This window comes from Sminthopsis crassicaudata, chromosome 2 (genome assembly GCF_048593235.1).
Source record: "Sminthopsis crassicaudata isolate SCR6 chromosome 2, ASM4859323v1, whole genome shotgun sequence".
NCBI classification, from domain to species: Eukaryota; Metazoa; Chordata; class Mammalia; order Dasyuromorphia; family Dasyuridae; genus Sminthopsis; species Sminthopsis crassicaudata.
Window position 1 is genome coordinate 231290931 of NC_133618.1, and position 23032 is coordinate 231313962.

Consider the following 23032-nt stretch of genomic DNA (forward strand, 5'->3'; position numbering starts at 1 on the left):
ATAAATGATCATCTAGCCTTGAATATCTTGATCTTGAATATCTCCAGTGATAGGCAACTCATTACCTATCAAGGCATCCATTTCTATTGTTTGTCAACTCTAGTTATTAAAAATTCTACCTTTTTATTGAAATGCCTTTTTATAACTTTTAAAGGTATTGGTTCTGCATTCTGGAACTGTAGAGAATAATTTAAATCCTTATATGAGACTATCTTTCAATATTTGAAGACAGTAAATCATACCTCCCTCAAAGTCTTGTCTTCTTCAGGGTGAACATCTCTAGTTCCTTCAAGTGATCCTTTTATGGCAAGGTCCAACTTTCTTTTATATCCTGGTCACTGTCCCCTGTCTAGGTTCCAGCTAATCAACTCCTCCCCTCTAAGATAGTAATATGAAAACAACTTCATCAAGATACCCACCTGGTATCATTTTATCTTAATTTAAATCGATTATACTTCTTTGCTTCCATCTTGGCTCTGACCATTAGAAACTTTAAAAATGCAACTTCAAACAGTTTTTCTACCCAGAGAATACCACTGAGTTGAAGTTTCTGCTCCCCAATTCCAGTTTTATAATTGGAAGCATATTCCTAGCTGAGGTACAAAGGTTGTTTTCCTCTAATAGTCTTGATAATTATAGTGATGAGAGTAGCTCCTTTTCTATAGCACTTTAAACTTTGCAGCATATTTTCTACACACCATGCTTTTATATTATTAACTGTTTTACAGGTATAAAAAACAAACAAAAAATATTGACATTTTTTCCATTGAAATACTTCAAGGAAAATTTGAGTCAGGATTTAAACCTTTGTCTCCTGACTCTTTTCTTATTCCTTTTTCTTACTTTTACAGTATGCCATCATATAGAATGTTATGAATTAAAAGGAACTTTGAGAGACCTCATAGTTCAATCCTTCTACTTTTACAGAGGAGAAAAATGGAGTAACAGAAAGGGAATATGGTTCACTTACAGTCAGATAGCTAGTGGGGAAGCAAAGTCAAGATGAACTCAATTCCCTGGATATCAAGTTTTGTGTTCTTGTCAATATAAAACTCTATAAAATTTCAATTTTACAATTATAAAAAAAATTGAAAAATATAATTAGGTGGAAAGAGGATTAGATTATTCTGTTTGACTCCAGATGACAAAATTGGACCAATGGATATTGGAGATTATTATATTAATCCAAGCATTAAGGAATGAGGGCGAAGACTAGGATGAATATAGTGGGCTTGAATTTTGAGGAAAAAGAAATTGGTGTTTAAGTATAGGTTACAATATATAAATAATCTTCAAATTCCCTCTCTACTCTGAGATTCCATGATACTGAGATGTTTGGAGTGAGATTTCTGATCAATATGACAAAACCTTTTTCTAACAACTGGAGCTATGCAAAAATGGAATGGATTGCTAATGAAATAGTAGCTAAGAAGTTTCCCAAAACTGGAAATCTTTTAGTAGAAGATAGATGACCATTTGTCAGGGATCATAGAAGAGATTTCTATCTAGGGATGGATTGAAATATATGGCATCTGAGACCCCTGACAGCTCTGAAGTTTTATGACTGATTACTGGAAGAGGTTCTGATTAACCTCCCAGGTTGTAAGACTTGAAGACTCTTTTAAATCCTTGCTATGACTCATTCTGTGATCAAGAGTTAATATATTCCTTGCTGAAGTAGGTAGAACAATTTTTTAAAAATTCCTGGTGAAGATTGTCTTCAACTTGATTCTAAATTGATGGTAGGATAAGGGATGGTGGGGGAGGTTGGTAACTTTTCCTTTTTAATGGAGATATTGAGTTTTGGACTAATAATCTTATCAACTCACATCAGTGCATTTTGCTAAAAAGAATAAGGCATCCTACTACCAGGTTTGAGTTGAGTAAATTACACGGAAACAATTTAAATAGTTAAATCTAGGGAGGAGAATTGAGATTAGCTATGTGATCTTGGGTGAGCCACTTGTTTTGTATGCTAGCTTATTATGCTAGCTCATAATGACTGAGAGCCAATTATTAAACTTTCATTGTGAGCATTACACCTTGAAACTAGCAAATGCTACAAATCAGGGCTTGACATAATTTTGCTGATCATCTAAACTCAATTAAGTTTTGGAATAAATGTTAATAATGAAAACTAAATTTAAAATAAAGTCATGGTGACTTAAAAAACCCCCCAAAAAACCAATAGCCACTTGTTAATCATTTACCAGTACAATTCTGATTACTTCCCCATTTTGTACTTTAACTGCCTCTTTTCTCAAATGATGGATTGTACCAAATTATAATAGCTAGTTTTTCTAAAGCATTTTGATGTTAATAAAATGCTTTCTTCACAACCATCCTATGATATAGGTAGTTCAGATATTTACATTTGACAGGTGAACGCCTGTCTCCCAGGATAATGGCAAGGATGTAGAAGGCTTTTTCTAGATATTAAAGCCTGAAAGGAAAGAGAGAGATAGGATGATAGTTTAATGGGTGGTAGGGCCAAATGTAGAATTTTTAAAGGATTAATTGGGAGAAATCTGGGCATGTCTGTAGGGAGTAGGGCAGGAGCCAGTGAAAAAGGAGAATTGGTACATTAGGGAGACAAGGAGTGATTGAAAGAGTCAAGCTCATCATGTTACTGTGTATTACAGCCTATCTGTATCTTATTCCTCTAATCAACTCTAAGTTTTAGGAAGACAGAAATTTTCTTATCTAAACTTTGTATTACTTCTGGTAGCTAGCATTTAGGTTTTCTGTATACAATTGTTCTGTTGTTTCAGTCATGTCCAACTCTTTGTGACCCCATTTGGGATTATTTTGGCAAACATACTGAAGTGTTTTACAATTTCCTTCTCCAGCTCATTTTACAGATGAAGAAACTAAGGCAAACAGGATGAAGTAACTTGCCCAGGGTCACATAGCCAGACCAAATTTGAACTTAGGTTTTCTAAGTCTTCAAGTTTAATGCTCAAGTTTAAATGCTTCAAGTTTAATACTGTGACATATAGATCTAGGTGTTCTGTATATAGTGAGTATAATTGTTTCCTGGACTGAAAGAGCACTGAATTTCAATTTGGCAAACTTGTCTTCAACTCTTTGCTATCTGTATGAACATTGGAAGGGCCTTTGTTTATATGTTTATATAACTAGAAAGTCCATATGTGCTTTTTAAAGAGCATAATCTTGTTCCATTGTACTATGAACTCTTCAAGGACAGATACCAACACTTCTACCACATTTTGATTTCCTAAGTGCTTAGTTTCTGCATTCATGGGAAACATCCCATAATCAGTTAATCAGCATGATTTATTAAGTATTTACTTATTAGTATCAGGCAATATAGTGCATACTATAGTAGGAAAAATCCAAACCTATTGAAGTAAATATGGGAAGTCCTGGATTTGTGTCTTAGTCCTACTGCTGAATTTTGTCATGACCTTGAGAAAATTATTTAATTTGCTTGGGCCTCAGCTTTATCTTTATATTATAAATGAGCTCCTCTTAGTGTCTAGGCCAGGGCTTCTTCAACTTTTTTCACTCATGACCGCTTTTCATCCAAGAATTTTTTATGCGACTCAAAGTTTATAGGTATATAAAATACACATACAAATCAAACATTTATTGACAATAAATGATAATTTTGTGACCTCACTTAGAGGTAAAGCCAAGAGTAGTATTAGGATACAGCTCTCAATTTTGTGTTCTCTTTACTGCTGCCTCTCTAGAAATATAAGGGATTTGTATGTGGCTGTTCCCAGTATTGTAAAAACTTGGAGTCAGGCGCTAACCTGATTTTTATTCTCTTTCCTTAGGAACTTATCAAGGCCAGTTCACCAATGGCATGCGCCATGGTTACGGCATCCGGCAGAGTGTCCCATATGGCATGGCAGTGGTGGTTCGTTCACCACTCAGAACATCTCTCTCTTCCCTGAGAAGTGAACACAGCAATGGAACCCTGGCTCAGCAGGATGCTCCCTCCACCCCCATGGATGGCACCGCCTTAGCTACCCCCACCATCTCTCGTGGTGGCTTTGCCCTCAGTCTCTATGCCAATGCAGAGGCTGCTGCTAAGCTCTCTCGGGGTAGTGGTGGCTTCTTCCAGAGAGGCTCCCTACTGGGGAAACTGAGGCGCTCAGAGTCACGGAGCTCTCTGGCCAGCCAAAAGAGCCAGGTCAGCTTCCTGAAGAGTAACCTGAGTTCAACCGCCAGTGATGCAGCCTCCACAACCAGCCTGGGAGAAGGGGCTGAGGGCGAGGACTTTGCCCCATTTGAGTCTGACATTGATGCCACCACCACAGAAACCTACATGGGTGAGTGGAAAAACGACAAGCGGTCAGGCTTTGGGGTCAGCGAGCGTTCCAGCGGGCTAAAGTATGAGGGTGAGTGGCTAGACAACCTGAGACATGGCTACGGTTGCACCACACTGCCTGATGGCAAGAAGGAGGAAGGGAAATACAGGCACAATGTGCTGGTCAAAGGCATGAAGAAACGTGTTCTCCCCCTCAAGAGCACCAAAATCCGGCAGAAGGTGGACCATAGTGTGGAGGGCGCCCAGCGGGCAGCAGCCATTGCCCGTCAGAAGTCAGAGATCGCAGCCTCCAGGTAGGATTTGTGGGGGATTACCAAGGATAGCAACTGGGAGATGGAGAGGCTCTTCTGAGAGACAGAGACCATAGGATTTCTTCTCTTTAAAATTTTCAATAGTATTTTATTTTTCCAAATACATGTAAAGATAGTTTTCACCATTCATTTTTGTAAGACTTTGTGTTCCAAAGTTTTCTCCTCTTCCTTATCTCTCCCCTCTCCAAGACAGCAAGTAATCTGATATAGGTTAAATAGGTTCGATTCTTTTAAATATATTTTAATATTTGTCTTGTTGTGTAAGAAATATCATGTCAAAAGGGAAAAATATGAGAAAGAAAAAGCAAACAAATAAAAAGTAAAAATACTATGATTTTATTCCATAGTTTTCTCTGTATGTAAATGAGAATTTCCATCCCAAGTCTATTGGAATTGCCTTGAATTGCCTCATTGTTAAATAGAGCTAAGTCCATCACAGTTGATCATCACATAATTTTGTGTTTACTGTGTACATTGTTCTTTTGGTTCTGCTCACTTCACAAAGCATCAGTTCATGTCAGTCTTTCTAGACTTTTCTGAAATCTGCCTGCCTATTCTTTCTTATAGAACAATAATATTCTATAACATTCATATACCATAACTTATTCAGCCATTCCCCAACTGATGGACATGCACTCACTTTTCAGTTCCTTGCCACTATAAAAAGGATTGGTACAAACAGTTTTGTACATATAGATCCTTTTCCTTTTTTTTTTTTTTTTTTTTTTGTCTTTTTGGGATACAAACCCAGTAGAGGCACTGCTAGATAAAAGGGTATACACAGTTTTATATGCCTTTGAGCATAGCTCCAGATTGCTCTCCAGAATGGTTGGATCATTTCACAATTCCACCAACAATGCATCAGTGTCCCAGTTTTCCCACATCCCCTCCAACATTCATCATTATCTTTTCCTGTCATCTCAGCCAATCTGAGAAGTGTGGAGGTACCTCAGAGTTGTGATCATAGGGTTTTAAACTTTGAAGGGTCCAAGATATCTAGACTCCCTAATTTTACAACTGAAGAAGTAATTTGGCCAAAGTTATATAGGTTGTTAGTTGCAGTGCTGGAATTTGGACCCATCCCACTATCTACACTTCCTTGTACAAAGTGAGGAAAGGCGGCTCAGAGTCAAAGAAAAGAGGCAATTCTATCAAAGGTTTTTTCCCTCTTTTGCTCTACTGACCTTTTTTCATCAGCCCCTTGAAATCCTGGAGGGCTAGTTTCTATCTCTCACTAAAAATACAAGTAGTCCATGGCTATCCCAGATACTGTCTTCTTTTAGCTCATTTAGAGTTGTAGACTTGTTAGAAAGGCTTTAACATTTTATTTTTTTTATTTTAAAGTGAGCGTCATACAAACATAAGACTGCAGAATTGATAAATAATAGAAATCAGAAATCTTTTCCTAAGATAAAAGGTAGCTGGCTCTAGAGGGGGAAGAACAATGGATTTGGACTCTGGGGCTCCAGCTTCTGCCACAGCTAGCTCACACAGTGAATAGAGCTCTGGATTTGGACACAGGAAAACCTGAATTCTTTTAGCTATGTGACACTGAGAAGGTCAATTTGTTTCAAATTTTCTTCAACTATAAAATGATATATATAAAGTAATGCACCTATTTCCCAGAGTTGCTGTAAGAATCAAATGAGAGATACTTGGCATATAGTAGGTACTTAATAAATGCTTCTATTCTTTCTTCCAAATGTTAGGGTATGAATCACAGATCTGTCTTTTAGTTAATCCCTTTTGTTGTCTGGGCATTCACCGGTAAAATGAGGGGATTGAACAAGATAATTTCTAAAGATCACTGTTAATTCTTGTCACCAAAATTCAGTAGTCTTAAATTTCCTCAGTAACTATCTCTCTCTTATCCACTTATAATAACTATTAAATGTGGATTTTTCTGGGGGGAGGGGAAAGTACACTTTTAATGAGGGTTTGCACAAGGCATTCCTTTGCCAGACCATATGTTTGGACTTGGGTTCAGAAAAGATAATTTGCTTTATGTCTACCTCATATCTAAATCTACCTCACTATTTTGCATTTGCCATTTTGCCTTGGGAAAGGCTCTTTATTTCTCTGTAGTTCTCATTTCCCTCTGTAAAATGGGAGGCTTAGACCAAGGTGGCCTTTTAGCTACCTTCTCAGTTTGAATGCCCTATAATGTAACATTCTGTGCTTTGTGTCCTAAGGTTATTTCTTGCTCTAGGAGTCAGAGTCCAGAATGAAACTGCCCATCTCTGTCAGGAAATCCCAAAAGGTATGGAGCAAATGAGGAAGGAAAATGAATCTGCCAAATAGTTGTCCCTTCTTGGTTTTACTCTCCTGCTTTCCCCTTGAGGGAGTTAGCCTCACAGTACCATTCTCACTCTTCAAGTTGAAATTCTGAGCAAGCAGTTCCCATTGGAAGAGTTCTGAGAGCCATAAATAGAGATCTGAGACTCCTGGGCTTCTCTATCTCCTTCGTTGATGTAAATCTCCCTTGGATTCAGGCTGTATGTGAAGCAACCAAAGTTGTTACTGCACTTTCCATCAGCCTGGGAATGCCTTGTTCTTTCTGGGCTGGCAAGCTTGGTGGGGGAGGGGAGGCTGTTCCCGCTTACTCCTTAGACAGGGGATAAATTTCCTATTAAGGGCAACTCTGAACTTGGAAGAAATACAATGTTAAAGCTCTTTCCCGATAGTGGTTCTTTCTTCTCACCCCAGACCACTTTAGGAGCTGATGAGAGGGAAAAGAAAGATAGCGGTTATAAGGAGAAGTTTTACTTCGGGTCAGAGTTGAACTAGATAGATGACCTCCTAAAGTCCCTCTGAGCTCTGGGAATCTGATTCTAAGTTGGAGACAGGCAGCTGGGTGAATCATTTACCACAGAATGTTGAGGCTGGAAGCATTGAATACCAGAGCTAAGAAGGGATCATAAAATATAGAATGTCATAGCTGGAAATGACCTTAGAGATTAAGTCTAACCCCCTTATTTCATAGAGGAAGAAACTGAGTCCTGAACATGAGAAGTGGTACATCCCATGTCATTGATATAAACTGGGTAAGAATATGCTCCTAGAAGCTTAAGCCTGTCTATATAGTCACCAGCCTCCCTGTGCTAGCCAAGTATGATTTCCTTTTTATAATAGACCAACATTTTAAAATACTTCTAATCGAAGGACCTCAGGGTCTAATTCTCAAGGATGCTAGCAGGAAAGGGCTTTGGGAGTGCCTTGTACATCAATCCAATGGAGAAGAGTTTTAATCAATTCCTCCCCCCTTAGTAAGCGTCCTCCCTCCCTCCAGTATGGCTTAGTCCCCAAATATGAAGAAGTTCTGAGAGCATTAAAAATGGAAAAGGTCACAGAACATAGAATGTCAGAGTTAACCACACCCTTTATTTATTTTTTTTTTCATTGCTTTACTTATCTGTTTATTTGCAAAAAAGCAAAGCAAAAGTCAGAGTATTTGAGAGATGGGATTCTGGCAGCATGGCTTAGGAAGTACTAGAAACAGAAACCTCATACACAGGTATTTAGACTTTAGAAGTTCTGCACTTATTTTTCCTTTATACCATCCTATATATCAAAGAATATCAATTCCCTTAGTATTTCTTTCCCAATAAATCATTGATCCCATTAATATTTGTCCATTGTATACAAAATCCTTCATCATCATAGGGTTTAAATTTGATTACCACTACCCAACCTTTATCCAGGACTTGAAATGAGTTTGCATTCTCCATATGCAATATTGCCAGTCTTATGAACTCATCTAGAAGACATTGTATTCTTGAAGGACCTTTTCTGTAAACACCAATTCCCTAGGGTACTTCTGCACTGATTTTAAAAGCATTGATCCCTCTCTGAACACTGCCTAGTCCACATAACTTGCCATGCCTTTAAAGGTATAACATTTTCATTTGCTCCTTCACACTATTAACCAGACCCTTTAAAAAACCAGAATATGAGACTTAAAGGAAACTTTGGAGATAATCTAGTCTAATCAACTTGGTTTTGGTTTTGAAAGACTGGGTCTTCCCTCTGAAGCTGTAAATGAAGGTGCTAGATCCCACTACTGATCTGATTCATTTCCATTCTGGACCAATTTCCCCTTCTTTAGGCAACTTGTTGTGGTCCCCACTCCTTGGGAATCTTAGCCCTACTCTTTTCTAAGAGAAAGAGGATTAACATTGCATTTCTTCCAAGCTCAGAGTTGCCCTTAATAGGAAATTTATTCCCTGTCTAAAGAGTAAGCAGGACCTCCTCAGATCAAAAGATGCACAAGACTCAGCCTCTCTGGTAGCTGGGATTTTGGGTATTTGCCACTTTATGAAGGAAAGATCCAAGACTCAGAGAAGGAGAAATCGCTTGTTTGATGTCATCCAGGAGTTTGTGGCAAAGCCAGAACTAGAATCACAACCTCCTGGCACCATGCTGCCCAAGATAGCATTGACTGTGGAACTCAGAGCACTCACATGAGAAACAGCATGCTGTAGATAAAGTTGTTTCACGGAAGAGGTGTCTCCAAAGGGCAAAAAGCAGCTTCAGAGAGCTATAAGAGGAGAAATTCAGATTGATGATGCAAATTGTATTTTAGCTTCACTCCACTTGACTCATATGCTTAACCCTGAGTTCTAAATTATAGGTGTCTTTGTGAAATGCAAAGGACATAGAGCTGAAGCTCAGTCATAGATTTCTACTCAGACCTGTCTGGTTTTAGGCCAGGTTTCCACAAATGCCTAGAGCTGTGATCTGTGCACACTGTCAGAAAGGAGTTAGGGGTTGGATGGCAGTTACAATGAGCCACTAGCCCCAGGGAGGATACCAGCTTCTTTCCCGTGCTTATATGAGCAAATATAAACAGAGAGATGCAAGGTATTTGCTGTTGATGTATGTCATCTGGTGCTCATCGAATGCCTGCCCAAGACCATATAATACTTGGGGAAGGGGACAAAAGAGGAGCTTCCAGGTGTCTCAGTGACCTCACATGACACCTTAGTTCTTAATGACATGACAACCATGAGGAAAGGGAGAACAGACTGGGGCATGGAGAGAAATGACAATGTAGCTGAGTTGTGTTAAGTTGGCCTAGGTAAAAATCAGTAAAGCCTAAGCTTTACTTAGCAATTTCCTTCCAGGGAAGTCATCAAGAATCCTAGAACACTGAATGTCAGACTATAAAGAGTCCTACATTCTGTTTGTAGATGATGTGCACTCAGTGTAGCCTCTGAGGTTGAGTTGAGACAAAGTATGAATCTATTCTCTCCTTTTTGTGCTAAATGTGACCTAACATTTAACACCAAGAAAAGCAGGTAGCACTGCACTATTCATATGTAGAAACATTGATTGTAGCAAATGGAGAAATTTCAGATGCTGTGGATAAGTTAATTTATCTTAGCAGTATATTTTTCAGGGATTTACTGGGATAATTCAGGGATAATGATGTTGATGTATGCATTGCCAAAATCTCCCTTTGTGCTGCTAGATTCTAAAAGAATACTGTTAGGCTGCCTACCAAGCTGACGGTCTACAGAGAACCTAATGAGGCAAATGCTATATAAAAACTGAGCTAAATTTCAGACTACTGTCTCCAGAGATAAATGAAGAATGAGAGAGATTGTGCCTCCAGTTTTAAGGGTGGATGTTTGTACTTTAGTTCTTGTTATATCTGTGAAATAAATATGTTTTGCTAAAAAAAAAAAAGTCCTAGATCATAAACTGCCAGAACTCAGAAGAATTGAAAATATAGACTATCAAAACTGGAAAGGAGCTGAGAACGAAGAATGTCGGAGATGGGAAGAATCCTAAAGATTATTCAAATCTTCTCATTTTACAAATAGGGAAAGTGAGACTTCCAGAAAGGAAACATAATTTAGGATCATAAATAGAGATAGAGGGAATCTCCTTAGAATGTCACATTAGAAGAGAGAATGTTAAAAGATAGAAAGGATCTTAATGATCAAATTTAACCCTCTCAGCTTATTTCCTCCACTGTAAAATGATAGGGTTGAATTATTCTGTCTCCAACTCTGATCTTCTGATTCTCTTAAAATTTCATGTGTGTGAGTTCTATTTTTTAAATAAGGCTCTGAGTGTCTCAAATCAATGAATCAGTTAAAAATCTTTTATTTTGTATTGAGGAGATTAGGTTACATTATCTCCAAAGTTTCTTTCAGCTCTTATATTCTTTTAGAGATTTAGGAAGCAGTAGGATCACAGAAGGAGCTGGCTTCCAAGTTCCCACTCTGACCTGGGACTCAGAAGGCTGGATTCTCCTTCTTGCTCCATCCCAGGGATACCTTTGGGATACAAAGGAAAGATTAAAAATAAGTCTCTGCCCTTGTCCTACATGAGGCATTTGGGGGCTTTGAGGAATGGTTCAGACACTATTTTACCCGTTCAGCTTCTGGGATCTTCTTGAAATCCTCAGCCCTCACCTCTATGGAAAACATAAGCCAGGACCTTTTGGAAATCCTCAGGAGTGTCTCACAACAGCCCCCTTCCCACCAGGTGTCAGACAGCCTGTGAGTTATAGAGTGTTTCTTTTTAACGGAGCGGTGCCCTCACCCTCTCCCAGCAGTCTTTTCAGAAAGCCCAGCTGCTACTACTCACATGCCTGGGGACATCTGGGGGCTGGGCCTCCTGCCTGGCCAACTTCCCTTCTTTGTTCAGACCTAACTGACTCCCTTGGGGCCTTAAAGTCTGTACCCAGTTCAGACTACACCCCCTCAGAGCTCACACTTGAAATAAGGTGCAGTGAAGTACGTCTTCTTAACACATCTTACTATCTGGGGCTCATAATTCTTAGGGAAAGCACATCTTCCCTCCCTTGCTTTGCCTCATATCTCTGTGTGCTCAGGACTTCATGTAGGCTGGAATGGGGCCCAGCCCCAGCCCCTGACCCAGGATGGTGGCGGGTGGTGTGGATGACGTTTTGAAAAGCCCTGGAGTCAGCAGACATTCCCTGTCTAAATATGGGAAAGCATCGGAGCACTGGTTTAGCCCAGCCTGGGGGGGAATGTGACAGCTGAGCAGTGGAGCCTGCCCATGAAATTCCAGACCCCCTCAGCTCGTATCTCTCCCTTCTCTTTCTTTCTCCTCCCCCACCCCCTGCCCGCCCCGATTCCAGGTGGGGCCCTGTCTCAGCATTCCAGAGAGCAAGATCCTTCCAGATCTACCCCCCCAGTGTCATAGACACCCCTTGGCCCTGCCCCCACCACCATCTGGACCTTCTTAAGAGCTTAGAATTAAGTTTGAAAACTGATAAAGTCAGTAGGGGTGAGGAGGGGGAGGGCAGGAATTTTATCCATCATCTTCAGTGTCTGGGTCTGGGTCCTTTTTGAGATTTAGGGAGCAGTGGGACTACTAAAGCAGTTGACCTTCAAGTTCTTGTTCTGGATCAAGAATCAGAAGGCCTGAATTCTCTTCCTAGATCCATCGTTGATTAACTGGGTCAGCTTGGGCAAACTAACACTCTTCTTTGAAAGGAGAGGTAAATGAACAAATAGGGACTAGATAATCTCTCAATGTCTCCACCAATATGGATTTTCTGTGATTTTTTTAGTGGTTCTACTTTTATGTTCCTCAAGAGGGACAGATAGGTCCTTGGATCTGAGAAGTCTCAGACTTAAAACAGGTTTGAGCTGTTCACTGGACACATGCTTATTCCTTGGTGCAGGGCCTTGAGCTGGATACTACTCGGGATGCAGAAAAGAATAAGCTATTCTAGGGGCAGCCAGGTAGCACAGTGGATAGAGTACTAGGAGGACCTGAGTTCAAATATGGCCTCAGTCACTTAATACCTCTTAGCTGTGTGACCCTGAGCAAGTCATTTAACCCCAACTGCTTTAGAGGGGGAAAAGAATAAGCTACTCAAGGAACTTAATCTAATAGGGGAAAAATAAGATTAAAACCTGGGAAAAGACACAGGATGTAGAATGGCATGATTGGAAGAGACTCTAAAAAGCCATCCATTCCAGGGGTTCTTAATCATTTTTATGTTATGGATCCCTTTGGCAGTTTGGTGAAGCCTATGACTCCATTCTCAGAAGAATGTTTTTAAATAAGTGAAGGAAATGCAAATTCCTTTTAGAGGTTAGTGAAAATAAAGATGTAATTCTTCACCATCCAAGTTCATGGGCCCCAGAATCTGTGAGTCCCTGAGGGTGAACACTTCCTGAACACTTCCTCCAATTTAACCATTTCATATTATAAAGGATGCCAAGGCTCTGTAATGGAAAGTGCCAAAGAACAGCTGGGACAAGAACCAAGCTTTCATGAACCCAGTGGTATTTCCATTGCCAGTCAGCAATTAAATAGTCAATAATTATTGAAAGGCATCATAGATAGAAAATTCCAGGAAAAACTAGATTCAAATCTTGTCTGACATATAATGGCTGAGAAAGTAATTTATAACCCTTCAGCCTTTTAGGCAACTCTCCAATATTATATTTCAGAGAAGAGACTGATCTGTCTTGGTAAAGGAGGTAACTCATTTTGAGTTCCTTAGACCAATGAAATCACAGATCTTAAACCTATTCCTAGGTTATTAGGGCTCATGCTCAGGCACCCCATGTTTGGGCTGCCCATCAGTCTCCAGCAGGATTCCAACTCTCAGCAGAGTGCTGCTGAATGTACCAGCTGTGGACACACACACACACACACACACACACACACACACACACACCCCAACTCTGTGGGGTTTACATCACCAGCAGTTTCTGGGAGAAGGATGGGACATATTGGAAAAGAAGACACTGATCAGTTGGCCTGATCCATAGTGAAGGTCTGTTCACTAAAACTGTTGGAGTCTGGCTATCCCTGGCCCAGGGTTCAGATCATGTACCCCAAACAGGCTCCTTCATGACAGTAACAACTCTTAGATGGAGTTTAGAGAAAACTAAATGAACAATCCAGTCCAAGTCAAAGCTGGTTCAGGACAAAACAAAAACTGTAGGTCTTGCTAACAAATGGGAAAGGAGGGCTTAGGAATAGACATTATATACCTGAAGTCACACATCAAGTTAGTGGCAAAGCTTGAGTGGACCCAGGTCCCCTGATTGCCAGTTTAGTGTTCTTTAAACTCAAGCAAGAAGCTTCCATGTGCTCCCTACCTTTGTTAATAAAGGTGCCACCACCTTTTTGTCAGAAGACAGGTTAATAACTAGGTTGATGTTTTGCTTGTTATTTTTCATTTCTGTTCATTGGTTTCCTCATCTATAAAACAATGGGGTTATGTGCAAAGATTCTTAACTGGGAGTCTGTGAACTTAGGAGGAAAAAGTATTTTGATAACTGTTGATCAGTAGGACTGGTTTCATTTATAAACATATGTATTTTATTTTATGCATTTAAAAACTTTATTGTGAGAAGGGGTCCATAGGCTTCAGCAGACTGCCAAAGGAGTCCATCTCACAAAGGAAAACATAACCTTGTTAAGGTGAAGAACTCTGGACAAGAGGATGTCTAAGATACTTCCCATCTTATATGTTTTGCATGACTTCATAATATAATAGTATTGCCCTCTTAATTCATGAGAAAGGGAGAGCATTTGAAAAGGAAAACAACAAAATTAGATATTTCTATAATACATTTTTACGTAATAAAAAATATCATTCCCCAATCTAAAATCTTTAGGCTTTATTCCTCTATTGACTCTTTCCCTTCTGCCTAAAAACATAATCAGGTGTCTGTTAAAAAAAAAAAAAGTTCTTTTGATCCTGTTATAACTTCAAGCTATGGGAGCCTGTCTTCTGGGAGATTGACAGTTCTGGTACTAGGAATGCCATTCCCCTTTTACTTTTCTTCTTTCTCCCTCCTCCTTGCTGGGCTTCCCCCAAGTCCATCTAGGTCAGACTGATTGCCGGAAAGATCTGCCACCACTGTGGGCATTCTGCCCCCTGCTCTTCTTTTTTCATTTCCCCCACCCTGGTCAGGGGTGGGAGTAGTAGGAGGAGGCTACCTGGACTCATCCTGGCTGCTTGCCTGATCACAAGGCTTAGATGAGAGGAGAAGCACCAACTCTACTCCTTCTGGTAAGACCACCAGGCTTTGCCATCTGCCCTGTGACCCTTGGAACTATTAACTGAGCCATACTGACTGACCTGGGCCTTGCTATCTGCTCCTTTCTTGAACTTTCAGGATTTCTGGCCTTTTCCCATTACTCTGTGACTGATTTTTCTTTGCCTTCCTCACCTATAGTTTGAGCTCCTAAAGAACAGGAACTTTCTTACTTTTTCTAAATGTTTTCCCAACTCTTAGTACAGTGCTTAGTACATGGTAAGCACTTAATAAATGCTTTTTTCATTCATTCAAAAGTAATATACACTCCATAAGCCCCACTCACACCTCAATTCCTGAAATCTGTCTTCTGTCTCCAACATTCCACTAAAATCACATCTCCCAAGATTGTGAGTGAATTCCTACTTCCTAAATTTTGTGACTACTCAGTTCTCTTCCTTCTAGATCTCTTTACAGAATTGCAGTGACGATAACCCCTTTCTTTCTTGATACTATTTTCTTCCTTGAATTCCAAGGCATTTATTCTCTCCTGGATCTCCTATATCACTATTTCTTCAGCTTTTTCTCACTAAATGCAAGCATTGCTTAAGGCTCTGCCCTTGACTCTTCTCTCCATATACACTCTCAATCAACTCCATGGCTTCAGTTGCTATTTTTCTGTATATAAGTTGAGATGAAGTTACTTTAGCTGAATGGTGCCATGGATAGAGAGAATATAAGGAGATGTGAACAACTGTGAATAAAGGCATAAGGGCAGAAAATCATAATAATAGCTAGCATTTATATAGCACCTATTATGTACCAGGTGCTTTGCAACCACTGTCTTATTTTATTCTCCTAATTAACCTGGGAGGGAGGTGCTATTAATATCTCCATAAGAAAAATGAAGTAGACAGAAATTAAATGATTTACTTAGGTTACCCCAGCTAATACATACCCTAGCTGGATTTGAACTCAGATTTTCCTGACCTAGAGCTAAGCCTAGAACTTTACCCACTTTACCCACTGTACCACCTAGCTGCCTCATAGCTGGATCAGATTCTCTGGCTCTGCCACATGCTTAGATAATAATGTGTAAAGTGCTTAGCACAATATCTAGTACATAGTAAGTGCTGTATAAATGCTAGCAATAATGGTGATGATGATTCTTTTTTATTATTTTCTGCTTTTGTTTACACCATTTCTCCCCTTTGTATTCCTTTTCTCCCTTTTCTTCAAATCTTAGCTCAAATCTCCTCTCCCTCTCTCCTTTACCCTCACTCTCTTGCCCTCTCTAGCCCCTTTTGTCTCTCCTCCTTCCGCACTGCCTTTATTTCACTACCATCACGATTACTCCTCTCTAAAGCCAAACCTCAATTGATTTTGTGTACCAGCTTCAACTCTGCCTCCTCCCAGTCCTTTGTGTCCATTTTAAAAGTGCCTTTGTGAATCTTTCTCGCAGGGTGAGGAAAAAATATTCTGATCTGGATTTTAATTCTCAGTTTAGTTAGTTTCACAGATTTAAACAAAGAAAGTCTGAATACTTATTTACAGTTACAATAATTCTGCAAGGCTCTTATGAAAGGTATTATTGTTATTATTGTATTATTTTTCCATTTTTACATATGAGGAAACTGAGGTTCACTTGGTTCAAATGACTCTCCCAAATCACATAGCTAATAAACATTAGAAGTAGTATTAGAACCAAGGTTGTTGGTTTTTTTTTTATTATTATTACAAATCTAACCTCCTACATGCTGGGCAATGCTGCCTCCCTAGGCAACCTATTATACTTTTAGGCAGTTCAAATTGTTTGCAACTTTTTTCCTTAAATGGAATCTAAATCTGACTCTTTGTAGTTTCTTCGTCCTGCTCCTAGTCCTGCCCCCTGGGACCAAACAGAGCAAATGTAAACCTTTGGCCCTAAGAGCACTTGAAAACAGGCCATGCAATAATTCCCAACACCACTGAAGGGCACCGGCTGGGCTTGCTGCGGTAAATCACGGCTCTGCTCCTTTCTACTACTTCAGCTTCAGCCTTCTGCTTAGTCCCAGAACTTTACTCAGTACGGGAACTCCTCTTCTCCCCAAGAGCCTTGGTCCAAAACTTGATGTTGTCTAGGAACTCCTCTGCGTCAAGAAATCTTTGTTCTGGAATTCCCCTGCTTGTGAGGCAACGACTCTGTATCTCCAATGCTGCTGCCCAACTTGTGCTGGCTCTCATTTCCACAATCCCTAGTGTAAATCAGGAACTGTCTTCACGGTTCCCTCATCCCTCCATCCCACTGCCTTGTACCACTGCCTTATTGGCCTAGGGTGGGGAAGGGACGCTGCAGGGCTTTGTGGCTGAAGAACTTCCCCAGAACTGAGAAAAATCTATGTGTGCCCAACCAACTTCTGTGAGATGTTACCTCTGGTTCTTTTCATACCTTTTTTTTTGGTCCGTGTAACTGCATTTTGCCTCTCAAGTATGAAGACATCATTCATAATTATGACTATGACTCATTTATAATTATGTTTTTAAAAAATTTATTGTTATCTTTTGTTTGAAATCACCTATGTTTCCCAGTCTTTCCCTACTCTCTTCCTCTTAGAGGACCATCCCCTTTTAACAAACAAAACCAAAACATATAAAATGCAAAAAAGGAAAAAAATAAGGATTCAACAAAACTATCCAATATATATTTTTTTAAAAAGTCTGACTTATATGCAGTATTGTACACACATTGTTTTCTGACTCTGCTAAGAGGAAAAGGTATCTTCTTATTTTAAAAAAGAAATTTAGTTAACATTTATCATCTATTTAGTTTTTTGTTGACAGCTTTTTCCTTATTATAGATGGCCTAATAATATTTTAAAATTTATTTTTCTATATCATCTACATTTCTGACTGTTATTTCCTTCCCACCTCCTCCCAGTCAACCATTATTTATAATAAGAAAATTTAAAAGAAAAATAAATTCATAACTAACCAACATGTTGAAAAAACATCTGACTTATGCAGTGTTCCAGTCCTCCAGCTCTATTAGTTGAAAAAGTAACTTCTTTTCTTTGGGACCAAACTTGGTCATTATAATTTTGAAGCATTGTTTTTTTTTTTTTAAACTAAGGTTTTATTGAAGTCTTCTTATTTCTTACATCATAGTTATTCTGCATTCCTTCACTCTCTTCTAGAGAGCCATCCTACAAAACAAATAGTATTTTTAAAGAAAAAATCAGCATGACTTTAATACATTAAAAAGGTCTGAAATCATGTATAATGTATACCGACTATAGGTCTTTCTCCTTCATGAAGAGGCTGGTTACTATTGCTTTTTGTCTTTTATTCATATAATTTTGTTACATTCTACTTTGATTTTCTTGTGTGTTACAGCATTCGGTTTTGATTATTTTGTTATTTTTTTCTTTCTATTTATATGCTATTGTATCATTGGGTATATTGTTTCCCTGGTTTTGCTCATTTCACTTCTCACCAGTTCATAGAAATCTTCTCTATATTCATCTTATTCATCATTTCTTATAGTACAATAATTGTCTGTTACATTCACATATCACAACTTAATTATTTCTTTCCCAATTGATGAGTCTTTTTGCTACTACAAAAATATATACTACGACTATTTTAGTGTAAATATGACCTTCCTTTTTATCAACATTCTTGGAGTATAGACCTAGAAACAAATCAAAGAATATGAGCATTTTCACCTTTGGATTTTTTCCTCTCATAATTCCAAATTGTTTTTTGGAATTGTTGAAACAGTTGATAGCTCTGCCAACAGTGCATTGTTGCTTCCCTTTTCAAAACTCATTTGACATTGACTAATACCATATTTTATCACCTTTGCTAGTTTTATGAGTAAAAGATGAAATTTTGGAATTGTTTCAATTGCATTTCCATTTAAAATCCCATCTTTTACAGGAAGTCTTTCCCAACCTCTCTTAATTCACTTACCCTATATGTAACATGTTTGTACAAATTGTGTTGCTTGTTGTCTCCTCATTAGAATGTGAGCTTCTTGAGGAAAGAGACTGTCTTTTTCTGTAATTTGAGGACAAAGTTGTCATCGAGGGGTGAAAATCTGAATCTAGGACCAGAGTACTAATAATTGAAAGAGATACTTGCTGAGCCAGCTTCTATGGAGAACATGAGAAGAACCACAAGACTGGAAGCAGGCAAATGTCATCCCAGTTTTCTAAGAAGACTAGAAGGTGGTTTCAAGTTATAGGCCTGTGAAATTGACTTTAATTCATGGCAATGTTCTAGAATGTATGAATGAGCTCATAGGTACAGAGTTTGTAAATTCTACTCTCTTGTTTGTTTGTTTTAAATTGAGATAACCCTTTCCCCTCTCCAGTTAGAGATTTGTCTGGTTCTCTATCATTTTTCAAATCCAATGACTTGGGCTCAGTGATCAAATCTGGTGGTTCTTTGGGTAGTCTGCAATGTAGTTTAAATGGACCCAGTGATTTGAATTCATTGAGATCAGCTGGATGATCTTTAACCATCTCTTTCTGTCTTGTTTTTGGAATTCTGTTCTTGAGAATTTCTCATCTATTCTCAGTTAATTTCCCTATCAAATGTTAGCCCATAGAATCCCAATTATCTTTTCTCTAAATTATTTTAAATCTGCCATCCCTAAATCAGGAGTTCTGGGCTAAACTTCTTTGCTTTCCTTTTCTATCAGATACTTATTAAAATGAAGTGGTCAGCTTTCCTTCATCATTTCTATTACCTCTTAATTCTTCCTTAATGGTCCTTAGTTGTTTAGGACATACACTTTCCCTTATTACTTTCTCTGCCTTTTGATGAATAAAGCTATTTTTAAGGCAAGTCAGGAATTTACCAGACATTTTGACATGTCTCCACAGACATTCAGATAGCTAAAATTTCCCATTGCTCCTATGCTGTGCCTCAGAATGGGGTCTGAGATTCATTTTCTGAATGCCTCATCTGTTTTCTTTGTAGAGTACTGCAGTTTCTCAATCAGTCAATTTTACCAAATGCCCAGTTCGTGAGACAGATAGGACCCTAGTATATATGCCCAAGAAGTGGTTGTCCATCCAGTCGTTTGAAGACTCCAAGGGGAGGGAGGAACTCAGGAAGCCCATCTCATTTGTGGACAGCTCTAGTTGTTAGAAAGTTTTCCCAGACATGAAATCTGATTTTACTTTTTCGTGACATCCACTCCTTCCTCCTGGTTCTTCCCTTTGAATCAAAGAAAAGAAGCCCTTTAAATACTTGAAGATAGTCTCATGTGGCCTCGAATCTTTTTTTTTTTTCTCCAGGCTAAGGGTGTCAATCTTCTTTAACTAATTTTCATATAGCATATAATTCATATAGCTATATTCTCTATATTCTTATATCGCAAGGGCTCCACCCAGGGGATGGATAAACTCTGCATTTATCAATGTTCTTCAGATAAAGAAAGAACAGAGATGTGAAGGAAAACAGAAAGATTTTGAAGCTAAGGAAAGAGAGAATATAGAGGTGGCGTCAATTCTGATCTCTCTTCTATGGCAAGAGTTTACTTACACTAGAGTGAGCCCTGCTAATGGAGTTGTAGGTCTGGGAGGGATGAAGCACCTGCCTTCTCCTTTCCCCACCAGGGTATAAAAGCCTGGCTGAACTGTGAGTGGCAGGGAGGATCAAAGACCTGACATGGCATCTGCTCCCTCTCTCCCTGCCCTCAATTTCCCTGCCAGATCAGAGGCACCGATGCAGTGGCTAATATTAGAAAACTGGGTATTCACTTCTAGTAGGCTGAGGCTGGACTTTATTTTTAACCCCACCAGCCAAAGGGCCAGGCCCTTTCAGTATGTGACCTAGGAAGTTAGGAGGAAGTTGAAAGGCATTGGAAGACCCCGGGTGTGGCAGGAAGGGAGGGAAACAGCAGGTGGGAAGTGGGGTGGGGCAGAGTCCTCCAGGTGCCTATAAGTACTACTAATCACAGTGACTGTGACTGTTGTCTGGGAGCATATTAAATGTCTCAGAATCCTGGGATGTCAGAGATGGAGGGGGACGGGGACCTTAAAACATTCCACATGGAAAGTTAGATGCACATAGCAATGCTTGATACATGCTTGCTGAATGACTGACTGAGAAGTGACCTTAGAGACTTTTTAATACAGGGGATCTTAACCCTTACTGTGTTCTGAACCCTTTTGACAGTCTGGGAAAACCTACGAACCACTTCTCAGAATAATTTAAATGCATCAAATAAAATGCAAAAGATTACAAACAAAATCAATAATATTTCAATATTATGCACAAATAAAATACAAAAGAAATCAACAATATTGAAATATCTTTAAAAATATAAGTTCATGAATCCTAAGTTAAAGCACCCTGATGAAGTTCAACCCTTTGATTTTATTTATTTCACAATTTTAAAGTCTATTGATGCTTTTGTATCATTATTACTTTCTAATATCCACCCTCCCCCCAATAGAATGCTATCAGGTGCAGTGGCTGTGATAGTTTATCTTTTTAATTGTTTTTCTCTGTTATAAAGGAACATTCTATTGGGGAGGGTAGATATTAGAAAGTAATCATATAAAAGCACCAATAGACTGTTTTAAATTACCTATTTAGTCCCTATAGTCTACCACCTTTCTGCTAAAAGATGGGAGTGTTTGCTCCTTGTTTTCCTAGACCAGAATTGGTCATTGCAGTTTGCTGAATTCTGATAACTTTTACCTTTATTCTCATTTATATCAGACAGGTCATTTTACAGAAGAAATGTGTGATTTCCAAACAGGGTTTCTTCTACTAGACTACAACCAAAAATGCTGTTTTTAATTTACGAAGTCCTTTCTTCACAATATCTAGGTATTACCCAGGAGTGTACTAATAAGTGTTTTACAACTAGCTCTGACAGGGGAGTGGAGAAGGATACATTCAATACACTTAATTTTAAGGTGCTTTATTAATATTTTCTCTTTCACTTTCTTAAGTCTAGATAGTCAGCAAAACAATAAACGAAACCCTGATTTGGAAGGTATTTTCACACTGAAAATTTGACAATTGGCTGTTGGATTTGAGCTGGCTCCAGCACACCCTTGCTATTGCCCCATATTTATGATAAAGAAACAGACACTTAGCAAAGGCAAAATGATTGGCCCAAATCACCATGCCTCTGGTAAGTGTTAGAACTAAGATGAAGGAGTATAGGATTTGGGTTCGAGTCCTATGTCTGTTACATTAAACAAGTTACTTCACCTCATTTCCTCACCTGTAAAAAGAGGGTGCTTGACTAGATGGCCACAAAGGTCCTTTCTATCAATAATTAGTAATCAATATTTATTAAGTACTTATTATGTAACCAGGCAGCTCTGTGACACAATGGATAGAGTGCTGGTTCTGAAGTCAGGAAGACCTGAATTCAAATTCAGCCTTACACACTTATCAGCTGTGTGACCCTGGGCACATCATCATCTGTAAAATGAACTAAAGAAGGAAATAGCAAACCACATCAGTATATTTGTCCAAAAAAGAAAACAAACAAACAAACAAAAAAAGCCAAATGGAGTCAGTCACAAAAACAATAACAACAATGGGAAAAAATGCAACCAGGGTATGGATTAGGTGATAGGGATTAAAATCTAGAGCTAGAACCTATGTTAGTAAGTGAGAAAACAAACAAATAAACCCACAGGTGGAGGCCCAGGACAGCTAGATGATACAGTACTGAACCTGAAGTTGGGAAAATTTACCCTCCAGAATTCAAATCTGGGTGGGGAATAAAGTCTCATTTTTATTCTGCCTTATCTCAAAATCACTTCTTAGCTCTCTAAGTTCATTTCACTTAAAGACACTTTTTCTTTATGTATTCAAGGCACTGAAGGATGTACAGACAAGCTACAGCAGGCAGAGCCAAGGGACTGGAGTCAGTAAATCTGGCCTCAAACACTTCCTTGTTGTGTATTTAACCTAGTGTATCTTAATTCCCTCAAATATAAAATGGGAAAAATAGCAGTACTTACTTTCCAGGATTGTTGGAAAGATCAAATAAGATGATATTCTGACTATTCCTTCTTTGCCTACTTTGCTGCATTCATACCTAAATCATGCTCTTTGACTGTGGGTGTCTAACAGGATTCTGTATTGGGCCCTTTCTTCTCCTGTACTATTTTTCACTTGCTGAAAAGTGAATTCAATTAGCAGTTAATACTGATGATTCTCAGGTATTTTACCCAGCCTTAATCTTTCTTCTGACCTCCAATCTTGCATCTCTAACTGTCTACTGGATATCATAAACTAGATTTCCTAAAATCTACATGTCCAAAATGGAACTCATTCTCTTTCCCTTCACTTTTCTCTTTCAAACTGTCAAAGAATACCTCCCTTTACCAAGTCACCCAGGCTGGAAATCTAGGTATCATTCTTGACTTCTTTCTCACACATACTCCTCATCAAATCTACTATCAAGATTTATTGAT

At 38.8% G+C, this 23032-nt stretch overlaps 1 protein-coding gene across 1 annotated transcript in view; it reads left to right on the forward strand.

The window, feature by feature from the left end:
• Positions 1-23032, forward strand: part of JPH2 (junctophilin 2) — a 51677-nt gene that overhangs the window by 14370 nt on the left and 14275 nt on the right. Inside the window, exon 2 of the mRNA XM_074288536.1 lies at positions 3804-4593. Coding sequence (XP_074144637.1) covers positions 3804-4593 — 790 coding nt within the window. The remainder of the gene's footprint in view (positions 1-3803; positions 4594-23032) is intronic.